The sequence below is a fragment of the Haliaeetus albicilla genome, chromosome 5, assembly GCF_947461875.1.
Source record: "Haliaeetus albicilla chromosome 5, bHalAlb1.1, whole genome shotgun sequence".
NCBI classification, from domain to species: domain Eukaryota; kingdom Metazoa; phylum Chordata; class Aves; order Accipitriformes; family Accipitridae; genus Haliaeetus; species Haliaeetus albicilla.
The window spans coordinates 3,320,229-3,344,022 of record NC_091487.1 but is presented as its reverse complement, the minus strand read 5'-3'; the positions used below and the strand labels follow the sequence as shown (position 1 = coordinate 3,344,022).

At 43.1% G+C, this 23,794-nt stretch overlaps 2 protein-coding genes across 4 annotated transcripts; one reads left to right on the top strand and one right to left on the bottom strand.

The window, feature by feature from the left end:
- Positions 1-60: 60 nt before the first annotated feature.
- DMAC2L (distal membrane arm assembly component 2 like) lies at positions 61-5,343 on the bottom strand. 2 transcript variants are annotated; one of them, XM_069783031.1, is made up of 5 exons: positions 4,804-5,072; positions 3,476-3,684; positions 2,472-2,643; positions 1,281-1,407; positions 61-422 (listed from the first exon to the last, which is right to left on the bottom strand). In XM_069783031.1, exons 1-4 carry the CDS (start codon positions 4,905-4,907, stop codon positions 1,293-1,295), a joined length of 600 nt encoding a protein of 199 aa, XP_069639132.1. In that variant the 5' UTR covers positions 4,908-5,072; the 3' UTR covers positions 61-422; positions 1,281-1,292. The 2 variants fall into 2 exon arrangements, with proteins under 2 accessions (XP_069639132.1, XP_069639133.1); XM_069783032.1 differs by lacking the exon at positions 61-422 and adding an exon at positions 5,208-5,343 and having other exon boundaries at positions 821-1,407; positions 4,804-4,913.
- On the top strand, positions 5,227-23,509 carry L2HGDH (L-2-hydroxyglutarate dehydrogenase). 2 transcript variants are annotated; one of them, XM_069783025.1, is made up of 10 exons: positions 5,227-5,358; positions 5,587-5,702; positions 7,695-7,846; positions 10,397-10,528; positions 12,703-12,865; positions 13,385-13,419; positions 15,414-15,581; positions 18,568-18,725; positions 19,967-20,098; positions 21,058-23,509. In XM_069783025.1, the coding sequence occupies exons 1-10, from the start codon at positions 5,270-5,272 to the stop codon at positions 21,251-21,253; spliced, it is 1,341 nt and encodes a 446-aa protein (XP_069639126.1). In that variant the 5' UTR covers positions 5,227-5,269; the 3' UTR covers positions 21,254-23,509. The 2 variants fall into 2 exon arrangements, with proteins under 2 accessions (XP_069639126.1, XP_069639127.1); XM_069783026.1 differs by lacking the exons at positions 5,227-5,358; positions 5,587-5,702; positions 7,695-7,846 and adding an exon at positions 7,859-8,731.
- The last annotated feature ends 285 nt before the right edge of the window (positions 23,510-23,794 follow it).

Here is a 23,794-nt window from a genome sequence, read left to right as displayed (position 1 = left end):
CTGTGTTCAACAACAGCAAAAGCAATTTCAATGGGACAGATGCCATATCCTCACAGAGTATGCCTGTCTACCTTTTATTTCATATTATAATTTAATATATTTTAATCTTGTGCATTATGTCCATAGGTAGTTTCGGTTACAGTCAGAAAGCTTCAGCATTCCAGTATTTTCTGTGTGGCTATTCAGCCACCTAATCCTGTGTACGTGCAACGTACCGCAGCACCCACGTGCTGTCTGTAAGCAGTAGATGGCCTGGCAGTCAGCTCCTGAACACGGCCCTGGGCAGTGCAGGCTGGAGGGAACTTCATTTCTGGACACCGTTCCTGCCCGCTCTGTGCTAGGAGATACCAGGAGGAATCAGCCCCATGACGCAGCTATGTTACCCTTTGCGGTGCTTGGCATCGTTTCCTTTAGAGGACAAGCTGACAGTCAGGGAAAAGAAAAGAGACTCTCGGTTATGCAGAGGTAGTTGTGTCCGAGACGTTACTCTGAAATCTGCTTTCTTGGAGTCGCTGCCTACCGCCTTTCTCTTCTCTACCACCAGAGCTAGGAATTTGACTAAAAATGCTATATTCTTCCTGAGGGTGAATCGTTCTCTTATTTAGCAGGAGTGATACGGATGCAACTAAAGAGGTACACAGAACTAATTTGGTCTGTGTCAGCATACAGGAAAAATGTGTGCAAGGGCGTATCTAAGAGACCCAGCTTCTCCACCAGTACAGCAATGTTCAGTTCCTCAGCTCAGTGTTTATGAGAAGGTTAGACTGCCTGTCGGCAGATCGCTCCACTTAAACAAACAAAGGCGACGAGAGTCAAAGGGTGAAGAACAGAAAAAAGGCCTGTAAGCTCTTTTATTAAATCGGGACCCACTAACTGGGCAAGATTGTCAGAGAGTAAACAGCTCTCATTCTCACAGCATCAACAACACGCAACAAAAGCGTACAGTGCTGCTGTTTCACAACACTGATGTTCTCCCCACTGTCATTTTGCACCAGAGTTTCCGTGCAATAAAATATTTGAAAACTTCTAATTGATGTATTTACAGCTTCCTGTAGAAACAGGAAAAAAATGACTATGCACAGAAGCCTACCTTCTCTGTTGTTGATTTCACCATATAGTTTAAGCTTAATAAAACTTAATTGCATAAAAGATTGCATACAGCTTTTAGGTCTGGATTGGGAGATCTGGGCTTATTTCCATACCTGGAAATACAGTAGCGTCTACAACTTAATTTATGCAACATACAATAAATACTATGAAATCAAATACATCTCAATTACGTGCAATTATGTTTATTCTAAATCCAGCTCCAGCTCTAGGTTTGGAAGTGCCTGCTGAAGGATGTGAACAGTGGTTTCTTTCTCTCTTATTCCAGGAAGGTCACTCAGATACAAATATTCAAGGTTCCTATAAATATTTAAAAAGAAAAGTCAGCAACTACTATTTAACTGTTGACACAGAAATTAGACAAAGGATTATTCTACCATAGTTGAGTATTTTAAAAGATTACTGGTTCTAAAGGAAGTTTTCTTTCTGAAGTGGGTGCTTAAAGTTTTTAGCTCAACATAAGTTCAGTCCTTCTACACAGCTGAAAAAAGAGATCCTGGACCCCCCACATCATGAAGCTTCGTTTATATTAAATGGTATTTAATAATTTCAATAGCATTTAGTAGAAGTTATTTTAATGCAAATAATAGAGTAATATAGGAAGTCCTTAATCATAACTTTCTGTAGGATGAAATCCAAGTCACCATACCACCCGTTTGTAGATGTCTATTAACTCCATGTAATACTAAGCAGTCCTGAGTTACTTTAAGGCCACGGTTCAATAAAGCACCTACATTCAATAAAGCACCTACAGATGTGCTTCAGAGCTACAGAGGTGCACAGTATCTAATCTGCACTGCTTCCTATGCCTGAGCGCTAGAAAACACAGCTCTGCCGTAAGACCTTTCAGGCTACAGTGAGGACGAGATAACCGAGTGATATGCCGTGTGTCAGCAGAGAGCACGTGTCCTGCTCTGATTTGCGCAGCAATCAACATTGCATACATTACTTCAGGTGGAAATGGGAGATGCTGCGCTCAGCTCTGAAGGCAGAAGCGCAGCTATGGATTCACATACTGCAGCGGGCGATTCTGGCGTTCTCAGCTGCAGGCTTCAGGGCTACACAACTCCCTGACACCAGCCTTAAAAGGCTGATTAATATGTGTATGTTAATCCATGTGTCTTTTCAGAGCTACCCACAACACTGTCTTCAACCATGCTTGAAGAAACTTTTCCTGCAGTGGCAGTGCCATCCCTCCCAGACTGTCATTCAGGTCAGTCCCCAAACCCAGCCATCCCACAGCCCCCCCACCATCTGAAACAGCCCAGAAACATTCAGACCTCAGCCATTCCAGTCAACACAATCCCAAAACTGCAGGGGGAGGTAACAGCTAGGGAGCAAGGAGAGCTCAGCAGCTCACATACGTCAGCTTGTGAAGTGCAATGATGCCTTTATCTGTGACGTTCCCACAGGAAATTATCTTCAGCTGGAGGAGACTCTTCTGTAGATTCTTCGTCTCGCTGAGCCTCTGCAGACACTCATCCTGTATGTAAATACACTTCTGCAGCTTGATTTCTGTAACATGTTCAAGACCATCTAGAAAGACAAAAATGAGTATTTGCTTCAGAATACCAGGAACAACCTGTACTGGTTGTTAAGTTCTTGCTTTAGTAACTGCCTCCAAAACCACACAGCAACATGCTCCTTAATACAGTGGGGCTGTAACACACAATGCATCTCCAAAGTCCCTTTGCGGTACTTCAAATATATGAAAAACCCCAGGGCTTGGATCCTTTTGGTAAGATTCTAAGAGCTTTGACATGGGCAAGTAACAAAAAAAACTCTACAAGTTTGGGTGATAAACGATGACTCTGAATTAAGAATGTACTAATGCAGGAAATTCAAGGTCCCCTGCCAACGAAAAAATGAAATGGTCTGTTCCCCACTTTCGTTTTTGTTCTTTAAAGGAGACCTGAAACACCGTTTTGATCTCCTTATTTTGTAAGAAACTCAGAGCCTGTGCTTTTTTTTTGTCTTTGAAGACATCATAGATGCCTGGAGAACAAGTACAGACACCAAAAACATCACTTGGTTTAGAAGAAAAAGAATATTTAAAGTAGTGCTTTTTGCTACCACCTACTTAACTATGAACTCAACAAAATAGCAAAACTTTGTCACACTTCTTTAGTGCTACTGTCACTTCAGGTAAGGGCTGATGAAGTTCCCAATCTCTTTCTGCTTCACACCACACCTCCAGCAAAATCTTAGGAACTGCTGAATATTTGTAGAGCCATTTTAAGGAAAAAAAAAAATTCAAAATATTTCTATGTGTCTTACTAAGGAACGAGAAAATGACACTGTTATTTTGATGCAACTGGAAGAACTAAGACCATTCAGCATAATCTTTGCACAGCTGTGTCTACATTACCCAAATAGTCAAATCCTCTGTACATGATGCAAGAGTCAGTGGCATTAATTGCTTCTATCTTGTATTTCCCCAAGGGCCCCGTTGGGAGACCGTTGTAGTCCTGCTGCCATTTCTGATAGCCTTGATAGCGCACCAGGGCACCACATCGCAACAGCCATTCTGAAGCTGCCCTGTCAGGCCCAACAGCTTGTATACGTTCATAGTCCACTCTGCAAAGACAGAAAGAGCATTCACATGGTTTCTATAAAGTGGCAGATTTCTTGTCTTGACGATAATAATACTGCACAACAAACATTTGGTTATGTGCAGGATAAGATGTCAGAAAAGTAAGAATATAATTTACTGGAAATGGTTTACGTGCAATTATTTCGATAGTGCTAGTTCTTAATCAGTCTGGCATAAGAGTTTTTTTAACTTGTTTTAAATGGCAGATACTTTTGGTAAAAGAAGAAAGAATACAAATGCAACTTGACCCTTCTGATTGCTTCCTTCCATCTCTGTAAGGGGAGATAAAAAATGCCTTTCTCTACCCAGAGTAAGGCTTTACAACAATTGCAAATTTGTCTCCCAAACATATTTTGCTTATATAAAAACATCTCATTGCCTGTCACATGGATGTCATTGATGAAGACTTTTTTCCTCAACAATCACAATTTTTCAAAAAGACACAATTCAGCAATTAGTTAAAATCCTTGGATCCATCCAAGGAAATTATATCTTTCTTAGTCTGGTGAGGAATGCTGAAGACAGAAGCAGAGACCTGGAAGACACTCCTGTCTGAGCCTCCCGTCTCATTACAGCAATCAGCTACACCATGCAACCCTCTCCGCAGAGCTATAAAGTGTAAGGCAAAACTATTAGCTACTGGCAAAAGCTATGGGGCAGAGAGATTATCACAGAGAAAGGCTTTATCCTTCTAAAAGTAAATGTGAAACCCTTGTCTGGCCGAATCATATTGTAAACGATGGGTTGGTTAGATGCTTTTCTGAGTAAGTGAAGGGTGCGTGGTTGTGCTATTGGTTTAAAAGCATTTGGGGGTCAAAGGAAGACCAGCATTTAGGGAGAGAACCCACGTTGCCAGCTTGCCTCGGCCACCCTGGGGAGGAGAGCAAAGCACGCACCTTCCTCGGGAAGGCCACAGCTTTGTGACTGGACACAGGTCAGGAACAAGCCCTGCCAAGCATCAACATGCAATCTGGGGGAAAAGACGAGCACCGATAGTAGAAAATGTTCTTTCCACTACTGGGACTTAACGCCCTCTGCTTCACAAACCGCGAATGGGTACGTGGGGCCCATTAATAGACTTCTGCACACAGAATCACTCTTACTTGTTGAACACGGCATTCAGCCATCCCCAGAAGAGCCTGCAGCCGCCCGGCAGCGGCAGCTTCCTTAGGCGGCACACCGGCTGCGCAAGTTTCCCCAACAGCATCGTGTTCTTGAAGAAAAGGAGAGAGGGGAAACGCAGATGTTACACGGAGCGTCAGCCCCAGCTCCCGAAGCACCAGGACGGGCGGCCCGCACCCGGCTTCCCCTCAAGGCCCAACCAGCTCTGCCAGCCCAGCAGGCGCGAAGCCGCGGGGATGAGCGCCCTGAGGGGAGGGCCCCCACCGCCGCCGCCGCCCTCCCGGGATCCCCTCCCGCCGGGCTGTCCCCAAACGCCGTCCAAACAGGCGAAGCGTCCGCGAAAGCCGCCCCGAGCCGAGCCAGCCCTCCCCCGGCCGCCCCTCACCGCCGGCCGCGGAGCGGGCGCCGAAGGAGGAGCCCGGCCCGCTGTGTATCGCCGCCCCCAAGATGGCGGCGGCGGCGGGGCTGCTGCGGCGGCGGGCGGGCGGCGGTGGCGGGGCCGCGGCGGTGTGGCGGGCCCAGCGCCGCCAGCGCAGGTGAGGCCGCGGGGCGGGAGCGGGGGGCGGCCCTGCCTGAGCCCTGCCGCCTCCTCCTCCTCCTCGGCGTGTCCCTGCCTGCGCTCCCTCAGCGCTTCCCTCACGGCGGGAAGGCGGCCATGAGGGGCCGGGCCGGGCCGGGCCGTCGCCTTCCCCTGAGGGTCGTTGGGCGGGAGGCGGGGAGCGCTGTCGGGGTGAGCTTACGGCCCCGTCTCTGTCTCCGTGCAGCACTTTCGACGTGGCGGTGGTGGGAGCGGGAATCGTGGGGCTGGCCTCTGCCCGGGAGCTCGTCCGGCGGCACCCCTCGCTCACCTTCGCCGTGCTGGAGAAGGAGAAGGAGCTAGGTATGGTGCCGGTGTGCCTTCCTCACCCCTGTGTCTGGGGTTCCCTGGTGTCAGTCTGTCAGAAATCATCACTGAAGCACACGCTGGCCAAAACCTCAGTATTTCGTGAACGTACGTCTAAAGGGCAGCTCTGCTTTTGGGTGGGCGAGCAGCAGTGGAAGAGCATCTGCCCTTGTTGCTGATGGATTCCACCCCGGGAAGAGCATCTTCGTTCCCAGGTGCCGCTGGCTTTGCCCTGACGGGGGGTTTCTTCCTCCCTTCGCCCGAGGTTGCATCTGTCCTTCAGTGGAGAAGCAGAGTTGTCATCAGTCTGTGCTGTGCTGCTGGGACTTCAAGTTAGGACTTTTAAGCTTAGAAAGAGCGAACGTTGCCACTTCATGGTTTGAAAGTGGCAGGTCTTACTGGCCTGGGGCTCCAGCAGCAGGGATTTGGGGGAAAAGGGCGAGGAGGATGGACAACTCAAGTATGGAGCAGTGCAGGTTGCAGAGGGACAAGGGCAGGTCTGGTTTAGTGCCGCACAGAGCGGGAGGCAGAGAGGATGAACTGAGGAATGCTGCCAGGACGGCTTTTTGGTGGGGCACGAGAAGAGTGAACAGCAAACAGTGATGGTTGGTGGGTAGAGAGGGAGGGTTGGGAAGTATTGCTGCTTAAAAATGGCTGGGAGCTGCTGATTTGGGCAAAGTCAACACCTGTCTATTAATTGCCAGAACTGTAAACCACTGTCATTTGCCTTGTCTTTCTGGATATAGGCCAGGTTGGATGGGGCTCTGAGCAACCTGCTCCAGTGGAAGGTGTCCCTGCCCATGGCAAGGGGGTTGGAACTACATGATCTTTAAGGTCCCTTCCAACCCAAACTGTTGTGTGATTCATTCTGTGATATCTCCATATATGCTGTGCAAGGTTCTGTCCTTTGCATGGAGGGTCAAAGGTAAAGAACTAACACGGATAACTGGAAGGGTATCGCTAGTTACAGACCCAGCGTTAGCCAGAGTAAAATGACACAGCTCCCAGTGTTGCCTGCTTACACACGAAATCTTGAGGCAGTCTGCACCTGGGCATCTGTCCTGGCTTTGAAATAAGAAAGTATGAGCCCTGTGGCTTCATTGTTTGAAAGCTTTTCTGGCTCGCTCAAGTACAAGCACAGGTTCATCATAAGCAGTCTTTTCACGGCAAGTGCTTATGCAGATACACAGTCACTCAGGGTAGGTAGGAGCAACCCCAAGCGATCATGTCAATGCCTAACTCAAAATAAGACGTATGAGCCCAAGCTCTCGCTTTAAATAGCTCCGTCAGCCAGGCTATACATTGCTTTTGAGATGTTACATGTATGATACAAAGTGGCTTTTTATCCCCAAGGCAAGACATGCATGAAGTCCTTAACAGTTGTGTGAGTACAAAGCAGGAATGACCTTTGGGAGTCAATATTTTGAGGCAGAACCTGCCCAAATTACGTCAATAAAAATGTTTGTGATATTTTTCACCTCTGTTTTACTTAGTTACAAAGAGGAAATAGCAACCTAATCTAGTTCACAAATACTTGAAAAGCCTACCAGGCCTGCCAGGGCCTCCAAAGAAATGGAGGATTGCACAGACATTCTGTTAGATGAGGCCTTTAAGGATGCCTTTCATTTTAAAAAACAGATTTCTTAAAATTAATTTTAACATGTAGAAAATTTGAATTGATTGGCCTGCAGTTGTAGCTCTTGGAGGAAAAACTCGTGATTCCCCCCCCGCCAGCCGTTGATTCAACACATTGCAAGCTGTGATGGTTTATTATTAACTAGGTCTTGCTGTGTCAGTATTTTTCTAGCCTTTTGAGACCAAGGGAGGAATTGTGTTTGCTGTGCAGTTACCTTATTTGAGCATCTCTTGTTGTAACACTGATTTAGGGCATGACCTCAAATTGCTCGCTCTTCTGACAGCTGAAGTAATTAAGGTATGAACCAATCATGGAAACATGTCTTTTAATAATGTATTTTGCTTTCTATTTAGCTCATCACCAGAGTGGACATAACAGTGGTGTGATTCACAGCGGAATTTACTACACACCTGGATCTCTGAAAGCTAAGCTGTGTGTGCAGGGTGCAGCCCTCTGCTACGAGTACTGTGACCAGAAGGGAATACCATATAAACAGTGTGGGAAGGTATAGGAACCGCTGTGTGTTCTTACTTTACCTTTGGAAACTGAGACTGTATAATGTATGTTACAATGTATCGCATAGGCCTGGTTGTAGACTTTCTCCCAAGAGATGAGTTTCTGCAACACTTACTAGCTTCAGGATGAATGTGCCTTTTTGTTTTCTTCTTTCCAGCAACTCAAATCAATTTCTTTTCTGGGCCTAAATAGTAATTCTCCTTCTCTGTGGACTGAGCTGAAATATCCCAGGTAATGGTGGAAGCCAAGCCCCATGGAGGGACACCTCTGTAGCTCCAGGGAACACAAAAGACTCAGTATGTGCAGGCCATACTTCTTGGCATGTCAGGCTCTGAAAAGACATGGTGACTTGAAAACAGCTCCATATGTGACACAGCTACATGTATTTATGCCATTTTACATCCACCTAACACAACCTGAAATGCTGGGGACAGAAGAGTGGCTGTACTGATTCAGCTTGGGGTCTACCCAACCCTATATCCTGTTTCTGCAAATGTCTGGAAACAGAGACCCGGGCAGGAATGAGAACAGGACAAGCAAATTATTAACTCCCCCAGCTTCCAACTATTTTCAGCTCAGGTAATTTTCTGAGCCTGCTCTGTTTTGTCTGTGGTGACTCTCAATGGATTTCTCTTCCAAGTGTTTTTCAATTAAAAGCACTTGCATCACAGCATACTTTGGTGAGCAGTTCCAGAGATCAACAATCCGCTACATGAAGAGTTACATCATTTTGAAACTGGCTTCTACAAGCTTCATCTGATGGCCCCTAACCCTTGTGTTGGAAGAGGTGGTGAACAGTTGATCTGTGCTCACACTCTCCAAGTTGCACATAATTTTATATCCCCTCCTCCCCCAAAGTCGTCCCTTCCAGCTGGTGGTTCTTAGTCTGCTCAGTCATTCCTCTTAGGGAAGCTTTTTCATGACTCTCTCCACCCTGCCTTCATTCTCTGAACCATTTCTAGTTTAATACACCTTTGATACAAGATGAGGACCACAACTGCGGACAGCATTCAAGGTGTGGTGAGGCTCTGGATTTTTGCAGTGAAATAGTAGAGTTCTCTGTATTATCCTGTATCCTTTTCCTAGTTGTTCCTAACATTCAATTTAGAGCTCTTCAGCTGTCACTAGGCACTGAGCTGATGTTTCCATAGGATTGTCTATCCTAACCCCAAGATCTTGGTCCCGAGTGATAACTTTGAATTTGGATTCCGTTATTTTATACATGAGGCTAAGACTGCTTTTTCTGTGATCATCATTTCACATTCATCTGTGTTGAATTTCGTCTGCCATTTTGTTAGTAGCTCGTTCAACTCGGAAGGTCTCTCTGCAGTTCCTTACAGTCAGCTCTTGTCTAAACCACCTTGAGTCACTTTAAACCATCACCCGACTTTCTCACCACCCTGGTTGCCCCTTTCCAGCTTGCTCATAAACATCTTGGACAGCATGAGCCTTTCTCTTAAAAGTGCAACGCAGACCCCGTCTGATGTGACAAGCGCCACTTCAAGGCTCCCTTGCTCAGCACCCGCTGGGAGCTGGGTGCAGATCTCTCCCAGCTCTGGGGAGCAGAGCTGAGATCCCTGGATGTGGCAGTGTTGATGAGTCCTGCACCAGTGCAGGTGGTGGTTGTCCTGGCCTGGTTGTGTTCCGTGCTGTGTTCATGCTGTGCTCCTTCCGCTGCAGCGCTGGTCACAAGATGGCACTGTGGATTTGCCTGAAGTTACACGCCTGCTGTCGACTCAAAGCACCAAGACAACAGAATGGTTCTGTAGGAGCCGGTGTGAGCTTGGGCAGGGCTAGCACTGACCCAGCAGCATTATTGGTCCTTTGCTGACACTGAATTTGTGTACTTCCACATCACCTTCCCCAGCAGTGTTTATTCCAGGGAAGATGATGGTGAGGCTTTACAGCTGGTTTTACATAAAGCAGCCCCCGGCCTGGAGAACTTAGTGCCTTCTCGAGGCAAAGATGCCCGTGTTGCTAGACCTGAGCTGGACCTGCAAGTAGTGTGGTCTGGGCAGACTTGGCACAGGTAATGCATAGTCTGGATAAATCTCTTGTGATAGTTCTGAGCTAACTACATGGCTAAATGAAGTGAAGCTTGTAAATTCAGTTTAGACACCATGTCAGAACATGTACTTCCTCTCGTAGCGAGACTGTTTGAGATTTGTACATCTTGGGTTAAGTTCAGTTTTATTTTTGGAAGCATCCCAGTGGCTCTTTAAAATCATATTCTCTTCTTTCACATTCAGATTTGTAGTCTCGTGGTACTTTTAGCAAATATTATCTATTGATAGTAACTTGAACTACAGTTTAACATTTGTTTTTCACTCTCCTTAATATATTAGTGCTTCCTCAGTAGTAATAGGTATTTATAGAATCTTGTGCAACTAATGGCACAAACACATTTTCCCCCCCCTTGAAATATAATTCACTGTTCACTCATTCACTAGTGCTTGCTTGTTAGCTTGGGCTTGATGCCAAACCTGAACTGGCTTTGTATATTTTGGTCACTGGTATGCCTTGTTATCTTTTTCTGAAGCTAATTGTAGCCGTTGAACAAGATGAAATTCCAAGACTCAAAGCTCTGTATGAAAGAGGGCTGCAGAACAACGTCCGAGGTCTGAAACTGATTGGAGCAAAAGAAATTCAAGCAAAAGAACCCTTCTGCAGGGTAAGGGATTTCCTTATTTTTATTTGGCATGTAAGACCTCTGTTTCTCAGGTGACATTATTTTTTAATTTAACATAAATATGTTTCTGGCCTTGAGGTAATTTGCATGGGTGACAAGTTCAAAAGAACCTGAAAACTCAGAAGTCAACAAAAATAAATGTATCCATTTATTTCTGGAACTTTTTAGCTCAGCGCAATCCTTCATATGCATTTGTCATTACATACACATGAAACCAGATCTAACATAACATAAGGTGAATTCTGCAGAATCTTTCTTGGTGACGCTTACTTTCACTTCAGGTTTCTCCCACTCACCTGTTCTCATTCTCTTGCTTGTTAGTTCGTAGTTGATCAGTTCTCCGTGTGTTGAAGTCATAAAGAACTGCTGCTGCAAATGATGTACTGGCTGTTTCATAAGGGCCAGCATTCACAAATTAGAGAGCAGGTAATCCATTTCACTTGCAGCCTGCAAAAGGAATCAGAATTATTTGAGTCAAAGTAGGAGACTTTATAGTCCCTTAGTCCCCATGCAGGCCTGAATTTACAGGCAAATGGACAGAGCCTACAAGTTGTTCAGACTTCATCCTTTTCCCAGCTTTACACAGACATGTCCTCCCTGATGTATATGCTCAGAAACAAACAAAAAAACCCCAGTTCTCTCACCAATAACAAGTGATTTTTATTTTTACTTTTTCTAATCTTTTTTTTTTTTTCCCTTCTCCTTGCAGGTGCTTGCTTTTATGTTTTTGTGGTTGATAGGCAGATTTTCCTTTGCCCACGTTAGAGCTGCTGTATCTGAGTTTATGCTGAGATGATTCTGCTCCTTCCCACTAGAATTATTTAACTTACAGTAAGGCTTGATAGTGCAGCAATGAAAATTCCTTCCCATCTGTAAGTGTGGATTTGGATCAAGCCAATTTCAATCCAGTTGCTTCCTATACATGTGATTGTTATGTAGCACTTCTCAGCTTGTTTATTTTCAAAGCAGGAGAAATGTGAGTAGTTTATGGAATACAGATTTGTTGTTTAGTGTGTCTCTGAAATTAAAATCTGGATATAAATTCCCCATACTGTTTCATCTGGCAGCTTGCTATTGGTGTAGCTGCATGACTCATTGCTTATGAGTGGTTGTAGGTACAGACAAAAATTTTCTGGAGAGGAATCTTTTTAAATCTTTTTTTCTCTTAAACATTTTGTATCCACTCCTTAAAACATTCTTCACATATTCAAGATCCAGCTGAGTGTTTACTTCTGCAAATGAGTAGATTCAGATGGGTCTTACTTAATTTGCTTTTGTTTCCTGAGCTGAGTCCTTTCCTAGTAAGCAAAGGGAACTTGAATGGTCTTTTAAAACATTGCACTGTATATCAAGTGGAGAGGAAGGTTTTGTGTTAGATACAGTTTTACCAACCATTCTGGTTGTCCTGGGCATGTAAATGGCCCCTGCTATTGTAGTATCTGAGTAGCTGACAGTCTTTTAGTGTAGTTACACTTGCAACATCTCTCTGAGATAAAGTAGTCCTACTATCCTTATTTTATATCCGGAACTAGGAAAATATTGTGATGCCATCTAGCATAAGTATTATGTGAGAAACTGAGCCTTTTTGGTATAAAGATAGTAAAACGTCTCTGAGCAACATTAGAAATTCTAGCTACACACTGGACTTGAACCTTGCTTTCTACTAGGACAAGTATAGGCTCTTGTCTAACTCAGAAGAGGCTTTTCTCTCTGATGTGCATGCAGTAAGTGTTGAGATGATACCTTTTAGCCTCGCAGGAGGCATTGGCAACAGCCATGCATCAGGTAGAACTCCCAAGTGACCATTTGAAGGCGGAACTGCGTAGTGCACGGTGAAAAATAAGTACATATTAGCTGAACCTGAGGTTAGGTAACCTGCTTTATCATTAAGTGCTCTGTTGAGAAGACTTGTTTATGCTGTAGTTACACGATCACTCAATCCACCCTAAGTAGTTTTCACCGTATTAGTTGTCAGCAAACATGAACGCTGGAGCTGGCACATGCAGAGACTAGGAACAAGCAGCCAGGGATGGGGAGGCAGCGGTACTCCCTTCTCAATGGCAATGCACAGTATTCCAGATGAAATATTCTCTGTATTGAAGACCAAAGTCCCCATACAGCCTTCACTATTCTTCTGTATCTTAATACCATTTCAGGGTCTGATGGCCCTCGATTCTCCATATACTGGCATTGTGAATTATAAACAAGTGGCCCAGTCCTATGCTGAAGACTTCCAGGAAGCAGGTGGGACGATCTTGACTGATTTTGAAGTTACAAACATGGAGATGGCTAAAGAAAGTTCTTCAGAAAGTGAAGATGGTAAGGCAGTTTTTTAACCTGCATTTACTACAGTCTTGCCAAAGATTTTGTTCAAAACACATTTGCTTTAACTGAAATGACATTTCTGAACCTTTCTGTCTCATAGGGATGAGACACAGGGCAAAATTATGTTAGTGAGAGTATTGACCAAGCTCACTTTTTTTTTTTTTTTTGCAGGCAGGTCACCCTTCAGCTGAAACATTTAAAGCTGGTGGACAAAAATGATAGTAAAATTGAGGAAGAAGGTTGTTCTCTCCTATAAAATCAGATTTAGCTGAATATTGCATGTGTATTCTCGTGATAGTGCTTTTTCTTTATCCTGGAAGGCAGGTTGGATCTGTGCTGGTACACATATGGAAGAATAAAAAAACCCTATTAATTCATAAATACAGTTATGTCCACCAACATCAGTTGCTCCAGAGCTTGAAGATACTCCAGTGGAAGAATCCTTCATCGTGAAAAGCTGCTTGTTCTGTTATGCATTCTAGTAATTCCTTCTCTTGTCTAATTCTATTACAGGACTAAAATACCCAGTCATTGTTAGGAACTCAAAGGTAAGAACTAAACTGAAGATTTAATTGCTTAATAGGAAGCTGTTTCTCCTTTTCTTAAGAATTTTTGTTGAGTCCTGGTGGATTAATCAGCTCTCTAAAAAAAGTTAAAAAGCTGCTGCTGTTCAGTAACATGATCGCTGTAATCTAGGACTGCTTTTATAAAACAACTGCAATCAATTCTTAACAATGAACATGTTCAGATTTTACTGTGTACTGGGAATAGTAATGAAAGTTAACTTTCTCTTTCTTCTGCCTAACTTATGTTTAACTATATATGTCACCTTCTTTATTTGCACATTCTTATGCTTACTGTTTGCAAGGACTTGTTTTATGACATTCATTTGGTGAGAAACACCTATTTTCATGTTTGCTTTTGGTCTTTGGCATCTATAAAAACGATAAGGAGGCATTTAGAATCATTTTATCATCAGAAGGCCACAAGCTAATTTATTAAAACAGGTGCATCTGTGGGTGTCACTTACATGTTAATGCTGCACAGGAAATGTAGTTATAACCTTTTCACCTTCAGGAGAGAATATGTGGACTCTTCTTTGGAGGGGGGAAGACAAACAAACAAAAACAACCTCACAACCCCTCCAATAGTTTTTAAAGTTACTGCTGCTACTGCTTTTTTTCTTGTATTTCTGCTCTTTCACTAAAAAGTAGCTTCCAAAATCTGTTAGATTCCTTCACCAAATACTAGTATTTTTTTAATGGAAACATTTTTATTTGAAGAAAATACCCACAGTATTTAAAAACAAATACTGTGAGATAGATAGATAGATATAGTTTGTAATTTTATTTATTTATGTAGATAGTAATGCGTTTAGATATTTAACAGCAATCTATAACTGTGCGCTATGAACTTGCGTAGCTTTCTGGATAAACTACTTTTCAGTAGAATGACCACTCCTAGTGCATGGGGAGAAATCTGTTAACAGCCTTATTTACCCAAATGTATTGTGATTGCTTAGCTACCCCACCTGTCACGTACCCCCTGGCAATGCAGACCTGGCCAGGGACCTGCACGCCAGTCTGGCATCAGGGCTTCGTAGGATGCAGAGATGAGGGAGGGCCAGAGGGAGACATTTGGTTTGCTGGAGGAGCAGAGTCTTTGACGCGGATGTGTTGGGCCTCTGCCCTGTACAATAAGCATGAGTGTGTAATGCACGAGGCTCTGTGTTCTGAGAACGGAACCTGAAAGTAGTCTGAGAATCAATGACATGTTTCTTTTTTTTATTCTTTTTTTTTATTCCCTTTCCTGCCTCTTTTCTATAAAGATTCTTCCAGTCCTACCTGCCCAATGAATTGCCGTTTTAGGATGGTTCTCCTCCAGGGAATGGATGGGTATTGGAGCCAGATTTCAAAGCCTCAGAACAGCCAACAACTCAGATTGTTCTCAGCTCTGTGACTCCCTCCAAACTGTCACGCACAAACAGGGGTTTTATTCTTCATGCCTATTTTTTTAGACCAGGAAAACACAAAAAAGATACAAGAAACAGAATTCACCCTGAATACTTGAAAGGCAAAACGCATTGGTGGGTGGTGTTTTGTTTTGATTTGTTTGGGTTTTTTTTAACAACTGAAGCATCTCTTCCGGTTCAACAACTAGCATATTATCCTACTACTTGAACTTCTCTCTTCACTAGCTAAGCGTGCACATTAATTTCTTCACTCCACCGTACAGCAGAAAGGTTACCTGCTTACAGGTATGCACTAACTTATTCAGCGACTTCTCACATCCTGCAGGAGAAATTCTCCTGCCAACAAAGCATGGACAACTTTCAAGTTTAGGGCTTTTTTATCTTCCATTAAGAAGATAAAGAATTAGATGAAACAATTAAATGTTTCTACCTCCTTTTGAAAATATAGTTGGTTTTCTTTCTGGTCTTAACTAATTTTTTTCCAAGGCTTGTAGGTGATGGGTGTTTTTTTAGTAGATAGGGTGAATTTTTGTGTGTTTTTTGGTTTGGTTTGTTTTTTTTTTTCCACAGGGTGAGGAAATCTACTGTCGGCACATTGTGACCTGTGCAGGACTTTACTCAGACCGCCTGTCTGAGATCAGTGGCTGCAGCCCTGAACCTCGCATTGTACCCTTCCGTGGAGATTATTTGGTGCTAAAACCAGAAAAGTGCTATATGGTTAAAGGAAATATTTATCCGGTATGTACTTTCTTGTTTGTCTTTCACAGTGCACCCTAAGAACAGCTGAAACTACAGAAATAAGGGCAATATTACATGGTTATTTCAGTTACGCTGCAGATAGTGATGCACAACATGTGGATGTAGATTCAGTTGCTTTCTGACAGGACAACTTGTTTTTGTTAATTCTTGAGGAACAGGTAGAAGTACCATGTGGGAAGTTATTGCCAGTCTTGTTTGTTTGTGTTTTTGTTGTTGTTTTGGTTTTGGTTTTGGTTTTTTTTAATAGGGAAAGAACAAAACATTTAGCATGATGGCCACATGCCCACAAAAGCCTGGCTTCTTTTTTTATGTTATAAAATAAATCTGTAGGCAGGATTCAGAATTCAATGGGGGACAACAGTAAATAATTAATTACTTAGATGTAGGGTTTAATCTTGTGTGCTACTATCCAAAGCTCAGATTTAGATATTTGCCTCTCAACCTCATCTTTGAATTAGCTTTACTTTCTATGACAAAAAATAGACACAGAAGGAAAAGGACAAACTTTCTACCATCTAATATAGACAAACAGTGCGATGAAGAGGATCAATCCCAGACAGAAAGTGAAGATAGCAAGCAAGAAGAGAGAATTCCTAGGGCAGCATTTATTTTTTTAATTCATGCAGTATGTTGCCTTTCTGAATATGAACTTAGATTTGCCTGCTAAACGCTGGAGCAGGTTGCCTTAGGAAAATTGTGGAACCCTGGGCATTGGATGTTTGTCTGACCTCTTCTCACCTGAGAATGATTCAGGATCCTGTCTTGGGATGTGAGGGAGGAACTGGCTGGGGTGTGAGGGTACCTTCCAGCCTTGTTTCATGGCTGTGTGAGGATAGCTTGGACCCTTTGAAATTTTTTGTTATGGCCAGATAAGGTAATAAGATTAGAAAATTGCACAACTCTTAGTGATATGGCTTGGACAGGTGTACTCTTCGCTGGGTGAAAAACTGGCTGGGTGGCCAGGCCCAAAGAGTGGTGGTGAATGGAGTTAAATCCAGTTGGCAGCCGGTCACAAGTGGTGTTCCCCAGGGCTCAGTATTGGGGCCAGTTCTGTTTAATATCTTTACCAGTGAACTGGACGAGGGGATTGAGTGCACCCTCAGTAAGTTTGCAGATGACACCAAGTTGGGTGGGAGTGTTGATCTGCTCGAGGTCAAGAAGGGTCTACAGAGGGATCTGGACAGGCTGGATCGATGGGCTGAGGCCAATTGTACAGGGTTCAACAAGGCTCAGTGCTGGGTCCTGCACTTGGGTCACAACAACCCCATGCAACGCTACGGGCTTGGGGAAGAGTGGCTGGAAAGCTGCCCAGCAGAAAAGGACCTGGGGGTGCTGGTCAAGAGCCAGTTGAATATGAGCCAGCAGTGTGCCCAGGTGGCCAAGAAGGCCAACGGCATCCTGGCCTGTATCAGAAATAGCGTGGCCAGCAGGAGCAGGGAGGTGATCGTCCCCCTGTACTTGCCACTGGTGAGGCCGCACCTCGAGTACTGTGTTCAGTTTTGGGCCCCTCATGACAAGAAAGACATTGAGGTGCTGGAGTGTGTCCAAAGAAGAGCAACAAAGCTGGTGAAGGATCTAGAGCACAAGTCTTATGGGGAACGGCTGAGGGAACTGGGGTTGTTTAGCCTGGAGAAAAGGAGGCTGAGGGGAGACCTTATCGCTCTCTACAACTACCTGAAAGGAGGTTGTAGTGAGGTGGGTGTCCGCGTCTCTTCTCCCACGTAACTAGTGATAGGACAAGAGGAAACAGCCTCAAGTTACGTCAGGGGAGGTTTAAATTGGATATTAGGAAAAATTTCTTCACTGAAAGGGTTGTCAAGCACTGGAACAGGCTGCCCAGGGAAGCGGTTGAGTCACCATCCCTGGAAGTATTTAAAAGACGTGTAGACGTGGCGCTTAGGAACACAGTTTAGTGGTGGACTTGGCAGTGTTAGGTTAATGCTTGGACTCAGTGATCTTAAAGGTCTTTTCTAACCTAAACGGTTCTATGATTCTGTGTTACCAGAAATGTAATGTAGTTTATGGAGTGGTTGCACTAAGCTTTGAAAGTATTAAAAGCGTAATTTTAACAGGAAAAACAGTGCACTGAATACAGGAAAGGAACATATCTTGAAGCAATTTTTAGTTAGAACAATACTGTTTTTTTGAGAAATACCCAACACTTGCTTATTTTGAGACTATAACACAGTCACCTCCGTAGTCACCTTTTCTAAATAGCTGAAGATCTTGACGTGCCAGCTCATGAAGAGGTGTGCTTATTTAATACTTGTATCTGCATATAGACAGCTTATTTCTGTTTCAGCCTTTGCACACAATTACACTGTATTCCATTCACAAATAAAAAAGAAACTGCAGATACTTATTATTAGCATTAATCAGGCTTGCTAACTGCATGTTGTTGTGAGCAATACAGGAATGGTGAGGTTTTCCTAATATTTATAACCTATTTTATTGCGGTATAATTACTACTGGTGAATAGCATTAGTTTGTCATTGGTTTTGTTGTGGTTGATTTATATCCTGAGAAATCGTGTATTTTTTGCCCTGTTGTTTGTTTTGCTTTTGCCTAAGATGCAGTCTTACTTGGCCCTGCTGTGTTCTTCAGTGTTTTAAATTCATATGTGCTATAACTGCACAATTAACAAGCAGAAAAACCAGTACAGGAGCCAAGTGTAGGGTTATATGACTCAAATCTTGTAGTGATTGGAAATAAAATGGCAAATCTACTTCCTTTTCCACTTGTTCATTTAAAAATAGTTATTTCCATTTATTGGGAAGACAACTCCTTTATTGTGTTTCAGTTTGGTTTATTTGCTCTCTCACACAATAAGCTGTAAATGTCTGTACCTTCTTCCTCACAAATGTTTTCCATCTTTCCTAGATGAGTTTGTTGACTTGAGTGGCTGCATGGCTGTTTCTCTGACCTGGTTTGTAACAGCTGTAATAACTCTTGTATTCGGCTTTAGGTTCCCAATCCTCGGTTCCCTTTTCTGGGATTTCATTTCACGCCAAGAATGGATGGCAGTGTTTGGCTTGGTCCTAATGCAGTACTAGCCTTTAAGCGAGAGGGCTACAAATTGTTTGACTTCAGCACTGGAGACTTTTTAGATGCTGTAATGTACAGGTAATATCTTGTCTTTTTATCTGCTGAATGCAGTTATTTGTCAGCTTGTGACTCCATGGAAGCCAGTTCTTGTCAAAAAGCCTGCTTTTGCCAAGTTTTTAGTCTGTTTAAAGACAGTTGTGCTGATAAGGGTGGACTTCTCCAAGACATTTGACTTCATGTGATCCAATATATGAATTTTCATAAACTACCAAGACATGTCTCAGCTGGTCTGAGAATGCGGCTGCTCATCAGAAGGTACTTGTGAGCCATGTTGCTACTAGTGGAGCTCTTCCAGGATTGGTTTTGGTCCAATGCAGTGTGATATTTTAATCAGCCTAGACAGTGTGATTAAAATACCTGTAGAGGATGCTTGCAAGAGAGAACAGAGAGTGGTCTGAATTGCCATGTTAAACTCTGTCAGACCATCAATATACATTTAAAAAATATCCAAGTGCTAGGAAATACGTTAAGGGCCACGAATGCAGGCCAGGAAGCTGTCTTAGAAAGCACGTCAGAGGAATTAGGAGTCATTGCTAAAATTGCAAACATAAATGAACAGAAGTAGAAGTTGAGGGAAATCTTGCTTCTCTATGAGGGGCTGGACAGACCATTAGCAAGTGCTCAATTTTAGAAATTAGACTTGAAAAAGGATGTGAAAATATTGGGGAGGATCCCAGGAGAGGCTGAAAAACAGGTCAGGGAGCTGGAAAGTAGCTTTCTGGCAAACAGCTCAACTTAATGCAGTTTATTAAAGTAAAGAGTTGAAAGCATTTTGATCATTGTCTGTAGATTTTTAGACTGGAAGACTTGGGGAAAGCAAAGCAAGCAAACAAGATTTGTGAAGACATAGCAAGATTCATTGACTGCAAGCTGAGGGGTTTAGGAGTGTGACAATCTTTTTACAATGATTGTGGAAAAGTCTCAAGCGGCATGTCTGTCTTCCCTCATGCATGTGGGTTTTCAGTCTCTTGCCATTTGACTTGACCAGAGAAAAATCCTGGACATAGGAAGGACTGGAGTTCAGAGTTAATTCTCAAAGAGAGAATGTAAATGCAATGCTCCAGCTCTGTAAACAAGGTGTGTTGAAGCAGGGAAGGACAAACATATTTCTCAAGTAGAAGGCATTGATCGTATTACTGATGTTGGGAATGGGAACTTTTGCCATGCACTTGCATTTGCTACCTTCTTAGTGTTAGTTTGACATGGCTGCATTTATCATGCAAGATTTGTTCCTACTGCAGTTATTTTGTCTCCTACAGTGGGTTATGGAAGCTTGTGCTGAGAAACTTGTCTTACGGGCTGAGTGAAATATACAGAGCCTGTTTCCTTAGCGCACAGGTGAAGCAACTTCAGAAGTTCATCCCTGAGGTCACCATCAATGATGTACTGAGGTAAAGCAAACTTTTCTTGTTAGTAACACCCGGTGGCTTGTTAAATCTCTCATTTTTAACAGCAGCAAATGTAGCATTAGCTTACTCCCTTCCTCCACCAAAATATGCTACCAAAGCATAGAAGCATTGAGGTACTTTCTACAGGAAGGTCTTTTATATTGTGTTTGCTTGTGTATAGGCAAGTGTGACTTTCTACACTCCCCATAGGCTGAAATTTATAGTTGCGACATATTCACAAAAAAGAAAAAGTCCCTTTATCCTAGTGACACATCAGTAGCCTGAACATAATCTGAGTTCACAAAGAAAGCAAAACACTAACAAAATTCAGAGGGAAAGCCAGGTTGCGAGTTGCTACTGAGTGAATATTGACTTAGTTTAATCATCTCAATAAAATTGTATCCAGCTTCTTACTGTGCAGAGAGAGAAACTAATTCAAAGGAGTTCAGAAGTGCTAAGGAACTGAAGAGACTTGTGAGGAAAGGTGAGGCATTTAGATAAGTGGAGGTGGGTTTAACTGTCCAAACATTTGCAGGGAGAAAATCCAGACTAAGAAAAGCTTGAGTATGGTAAAAAGGAGTTATCCAGCTCAGGCAGTAGACCATTGGCATGAAATTCATGTTTGACAAGGCTTGCTATTTCAGAACAAAGGGTTTCCTTTTTGAAAAGAGAGGCATGTTTGTGTGTGTGGGGAGGAGAGTAACTTCACAACCAGGAAAGATACAGAAGATCCTCTGCTTGGCTACCTGCCCTTGTTTTACTGTAACGATGTGAGACATCTCCCACTGACTCACAAGTGTTAAACTTCCCTGTGCTGCCCCAAAAGCCTGACTGGGCTTTGACTCCACAGTCTGCCTTCCTTACTGTTTCCCTGGGCACCTTCACAAGGTCAGAACAGAACTGATTTTCTGTCTTCAGAAAATGTTTGCTTTCTAATGGTGAGCTCCTCCTTTATTTTGCAGGGGTCCATCTGGAGTGAGAGCTCAAGCATTGGACAGTGATGGAAATTTGGTAGATGACTTTGTATTTGATGGAGGCAGTGGAGATATTGGAAGCAGAATTCTTCACGTCAGAAATGCCCCTTCTCCTGCTGCTACCTCCTCCCTTGCCATCGCAAAAATGATTGCAGATGAAGTGAAGCAAAGATTTGAATTGTGAATGATTGACAGGCATAGTGTGGTTTTACCCCTCTTGTACGTGTAGCAGCTTGTCTGCGTTGAGTGAACTCTGCAGCCTTTAATGACAAAGATAAAACAGGCAACATGTTGCTTGCAAGACCAGCGTTGGTATAGCTGTGCAGTGCAAAACCAGCATTTGAAATGTTTGCCTTTGCCAGCCCACAACTTCTCAGCTTCACGAATAAAGGAGTTAAGGTGCCTGGTAAGACCTGGTGCAGTACAGCCATCTGCAAGAAAGAAGCAAACAGCCTTGTTTGCAGTGAAGGTTTGTCCACCTGAGCAGGAACAGCCTGTGGAAGGGCTGGTGCCAGGCACAACGTGAGGGTCTCCCAGGACCATCGTGGGCCTTTAGGTGGAGCAGGAAGAGCCTCTGTGGTGGGGTTGCCCACACGGACTTCCCATGCCTTTGGTCTAAATGTTGCCTCCTCCTTGCACTCTGGAGAGGTGGTCGGTCCTCTGAAAAACCACAAGCATGGGGTGGTTCTCTGTGTGCTTTCTCTCTGACTCGCTTTAAATGAGAGTCTACAGTCCCCTAGCTTACATTGAAGTAATGGAGATGGAAGGGTAAGCCCTGCTTAAGGGTTCTGCCGATATGGAATTAAGGGCTTTATCAGAGACTGAAAACAATATTCAGAGGCTTTTACATGAATGTAGAGTATTTCAGAGAAAATTAAGGCTAACAAGGGATTACCAAATCCAAGTCAATTTAGATATGCGATTCAGATACGCTGTCTATCTGATCGCTGTCTCTATTTTTTTATAGAGCTGAAATAAAAATGTATACATAAACAGTCATTTTTCATTTAACTTAAATCTGGGAAGTCAGCGCTGATCAGAAACTACTCCAGTGATTTTGGGTTTTGGTGTTTTTTTCCTTTTAATATTGGTAATGCAAATGGAGCTTATCTTTGTACAGCATGTTGAGCAATCCAGTGGAAATGGCCTTTGTAAAAGCAAATGTGAAGGGAGGGAAGCTACAGAAACCTGTCTTAATTGAGTCATGTTGCATACTGCTTCCCGTGGAGCCCAAACACCAATGAGTCAGGAAGGCTTCCCATTTCCCACATGGCTGGCAAGAGGGGAGCTCGGAAAGTGCTGGTTACTCTTCTGAACTCTTACTGATATTTGAAGTTCTATCAGAGGTGCACCTGGAAGAGAGTCTGTGTGGAGAACGTGCTTTAAACTAGAGAGAGATGTTAAACAAGTTTGGTACTAAGCTAAGTGAGTCTCTTGGTGTGTTCTGCATAATTGCTACAAAAAAGAATTATGTGGCCCCAGGGACAAAGTACTTGAGAATACTTTTAAAGCAGATGTTCACAGGATGTTGGGTAATACAGATAATTGTGGGTAGTTTGCTACCAGGCAATTTGCCATGCTGATTTTTTTTTTTAAGGTTACTTTCTTTACTCCCCTGACATGCATGAGGGAGTGTGTTAACATAGGAGGTCAGGTGTGCTAGCTGATGTTTTTACTGTACAGAGCTGAGCCACTTTTGAGAAAGAAAGGGCTTAACCTCTTGGGGGTTTTGCTTGTTTGTTTGTTTGTTTGTTTGTTTTTCCTGGTGACATCTACTTTACCAGAAAGGTGACTCCTGTATAAGGACAACCTGGAAATTCAAACAATAAGCCCTTCAAAGACAAACTTTTGTCATTATTCTTAGCCACAATAACACTAGACAGATGTTCAGATATTCCAAATGCTAAAATGCCATACAGCTCTGTAAAAGTTGTATCTTCGCAATGGAACGATCGTATCTTCACTCCCCACCAGAACTGTTGCCTATCAACAGTAAATACTACAAAAAGATTGCAAAAGCAACTTCCTCCCACACGAGGTGTGGCCCTGACATGTATTAACAGAATAAAGAACATTAAAATGTAAAGCAGTCAGATACTACGGTGAATCTTAAGTCAGCACATTCAACTGTGCAGCCTGCTGTGCTTTTTACTCTCAGGAGATGATTACTTTGGGGTAGAGTTTAAATGAAGATTTTAAATTATGAGTCCTTATGTAGGAATCTGTGAAATATTTATATTTTTAGAGATAAAGTTATAAACATTTTTTATAGGAATAACTTCAGAGAATTATGATAACGGGGGTTTCAGACATAAATCTTGTTGCCCACAAAGTGTGAAAATGTGTGAATATATTTTCCAAAGGGTCTAATTCACTTGGATTGCTTGATGACTGTGCCTTTCTCTGTTACGATTAAAATAGCGTGGTGGTTTTTTTTTAATTGCTGTGAGGTTTGTGTATTTCTCCTGACTTACAGAAAAGTTTCACTGGTATTTGCTAATTCTCATCTGAATTAGGCAGGATATAGCTCTATATAATAGGAATTACTTTATTGGGGGTGGGGGGTCACACATGACCAAACTTGTCTTCCAAACTGTATCTTATCTGTGCTTATCACACTTCAAGCTTTTTTTCACACCTGTATGTATGCAGGGGACAGAACTAGTCTTAAGCCTGATCTGGACCTGTACCGGCATGTGGAATAGTAATTCTTCAAATTTTGAAT

Excerpts from the sequence above, each read along its gene's own strand:
- L2HGDH (XM_069783025.1), top strand. The coding sequence starts at position 5,270 with ATGGCGGCGGCGGCGGGGCTGCTGCGGCGGCGGGCGGGCGGCGGTGGC. Across the intron at positions 7,847-10,396 it reads CATATAAACAGTGTGGGAAG|CTAATTGTAGCCGTTGAACA; the intron begins GTATAGGAACCG and ends CTTTTTCTGAAG. Across the intron at positions 15,582-18,567 it reads TTAAAGGAAATATTTATCCG|GTTCCCAATCCTCGGTTCCC; the intron begins GTATGTACTTTC and ends ATTCGGCTTTAG.
- DMAC2L (XM_069783032.1), bottom strand. The coding sequence starts at position 4,907 with ATGCTGTTGGGGAAACTTGCGCAGCCGGTGTGCCGCCTAAGGAAGCTG. Across the intron at positions 3,685-4,803 it reads CTGAATGCCGTGTTCAACAA|AGTGGACTATGAACGTATAC; the intron begins GTAAGAGTGATT and ends CTGTCTTTGCAG. Across the intron at positions 1,408-2,471 it reads ATTGCACTTCACAAGCTGAC|GAACCTTGAATATTTGTATC; the intron begins GTATGTGAGCTG and ends AAATATTTATAG.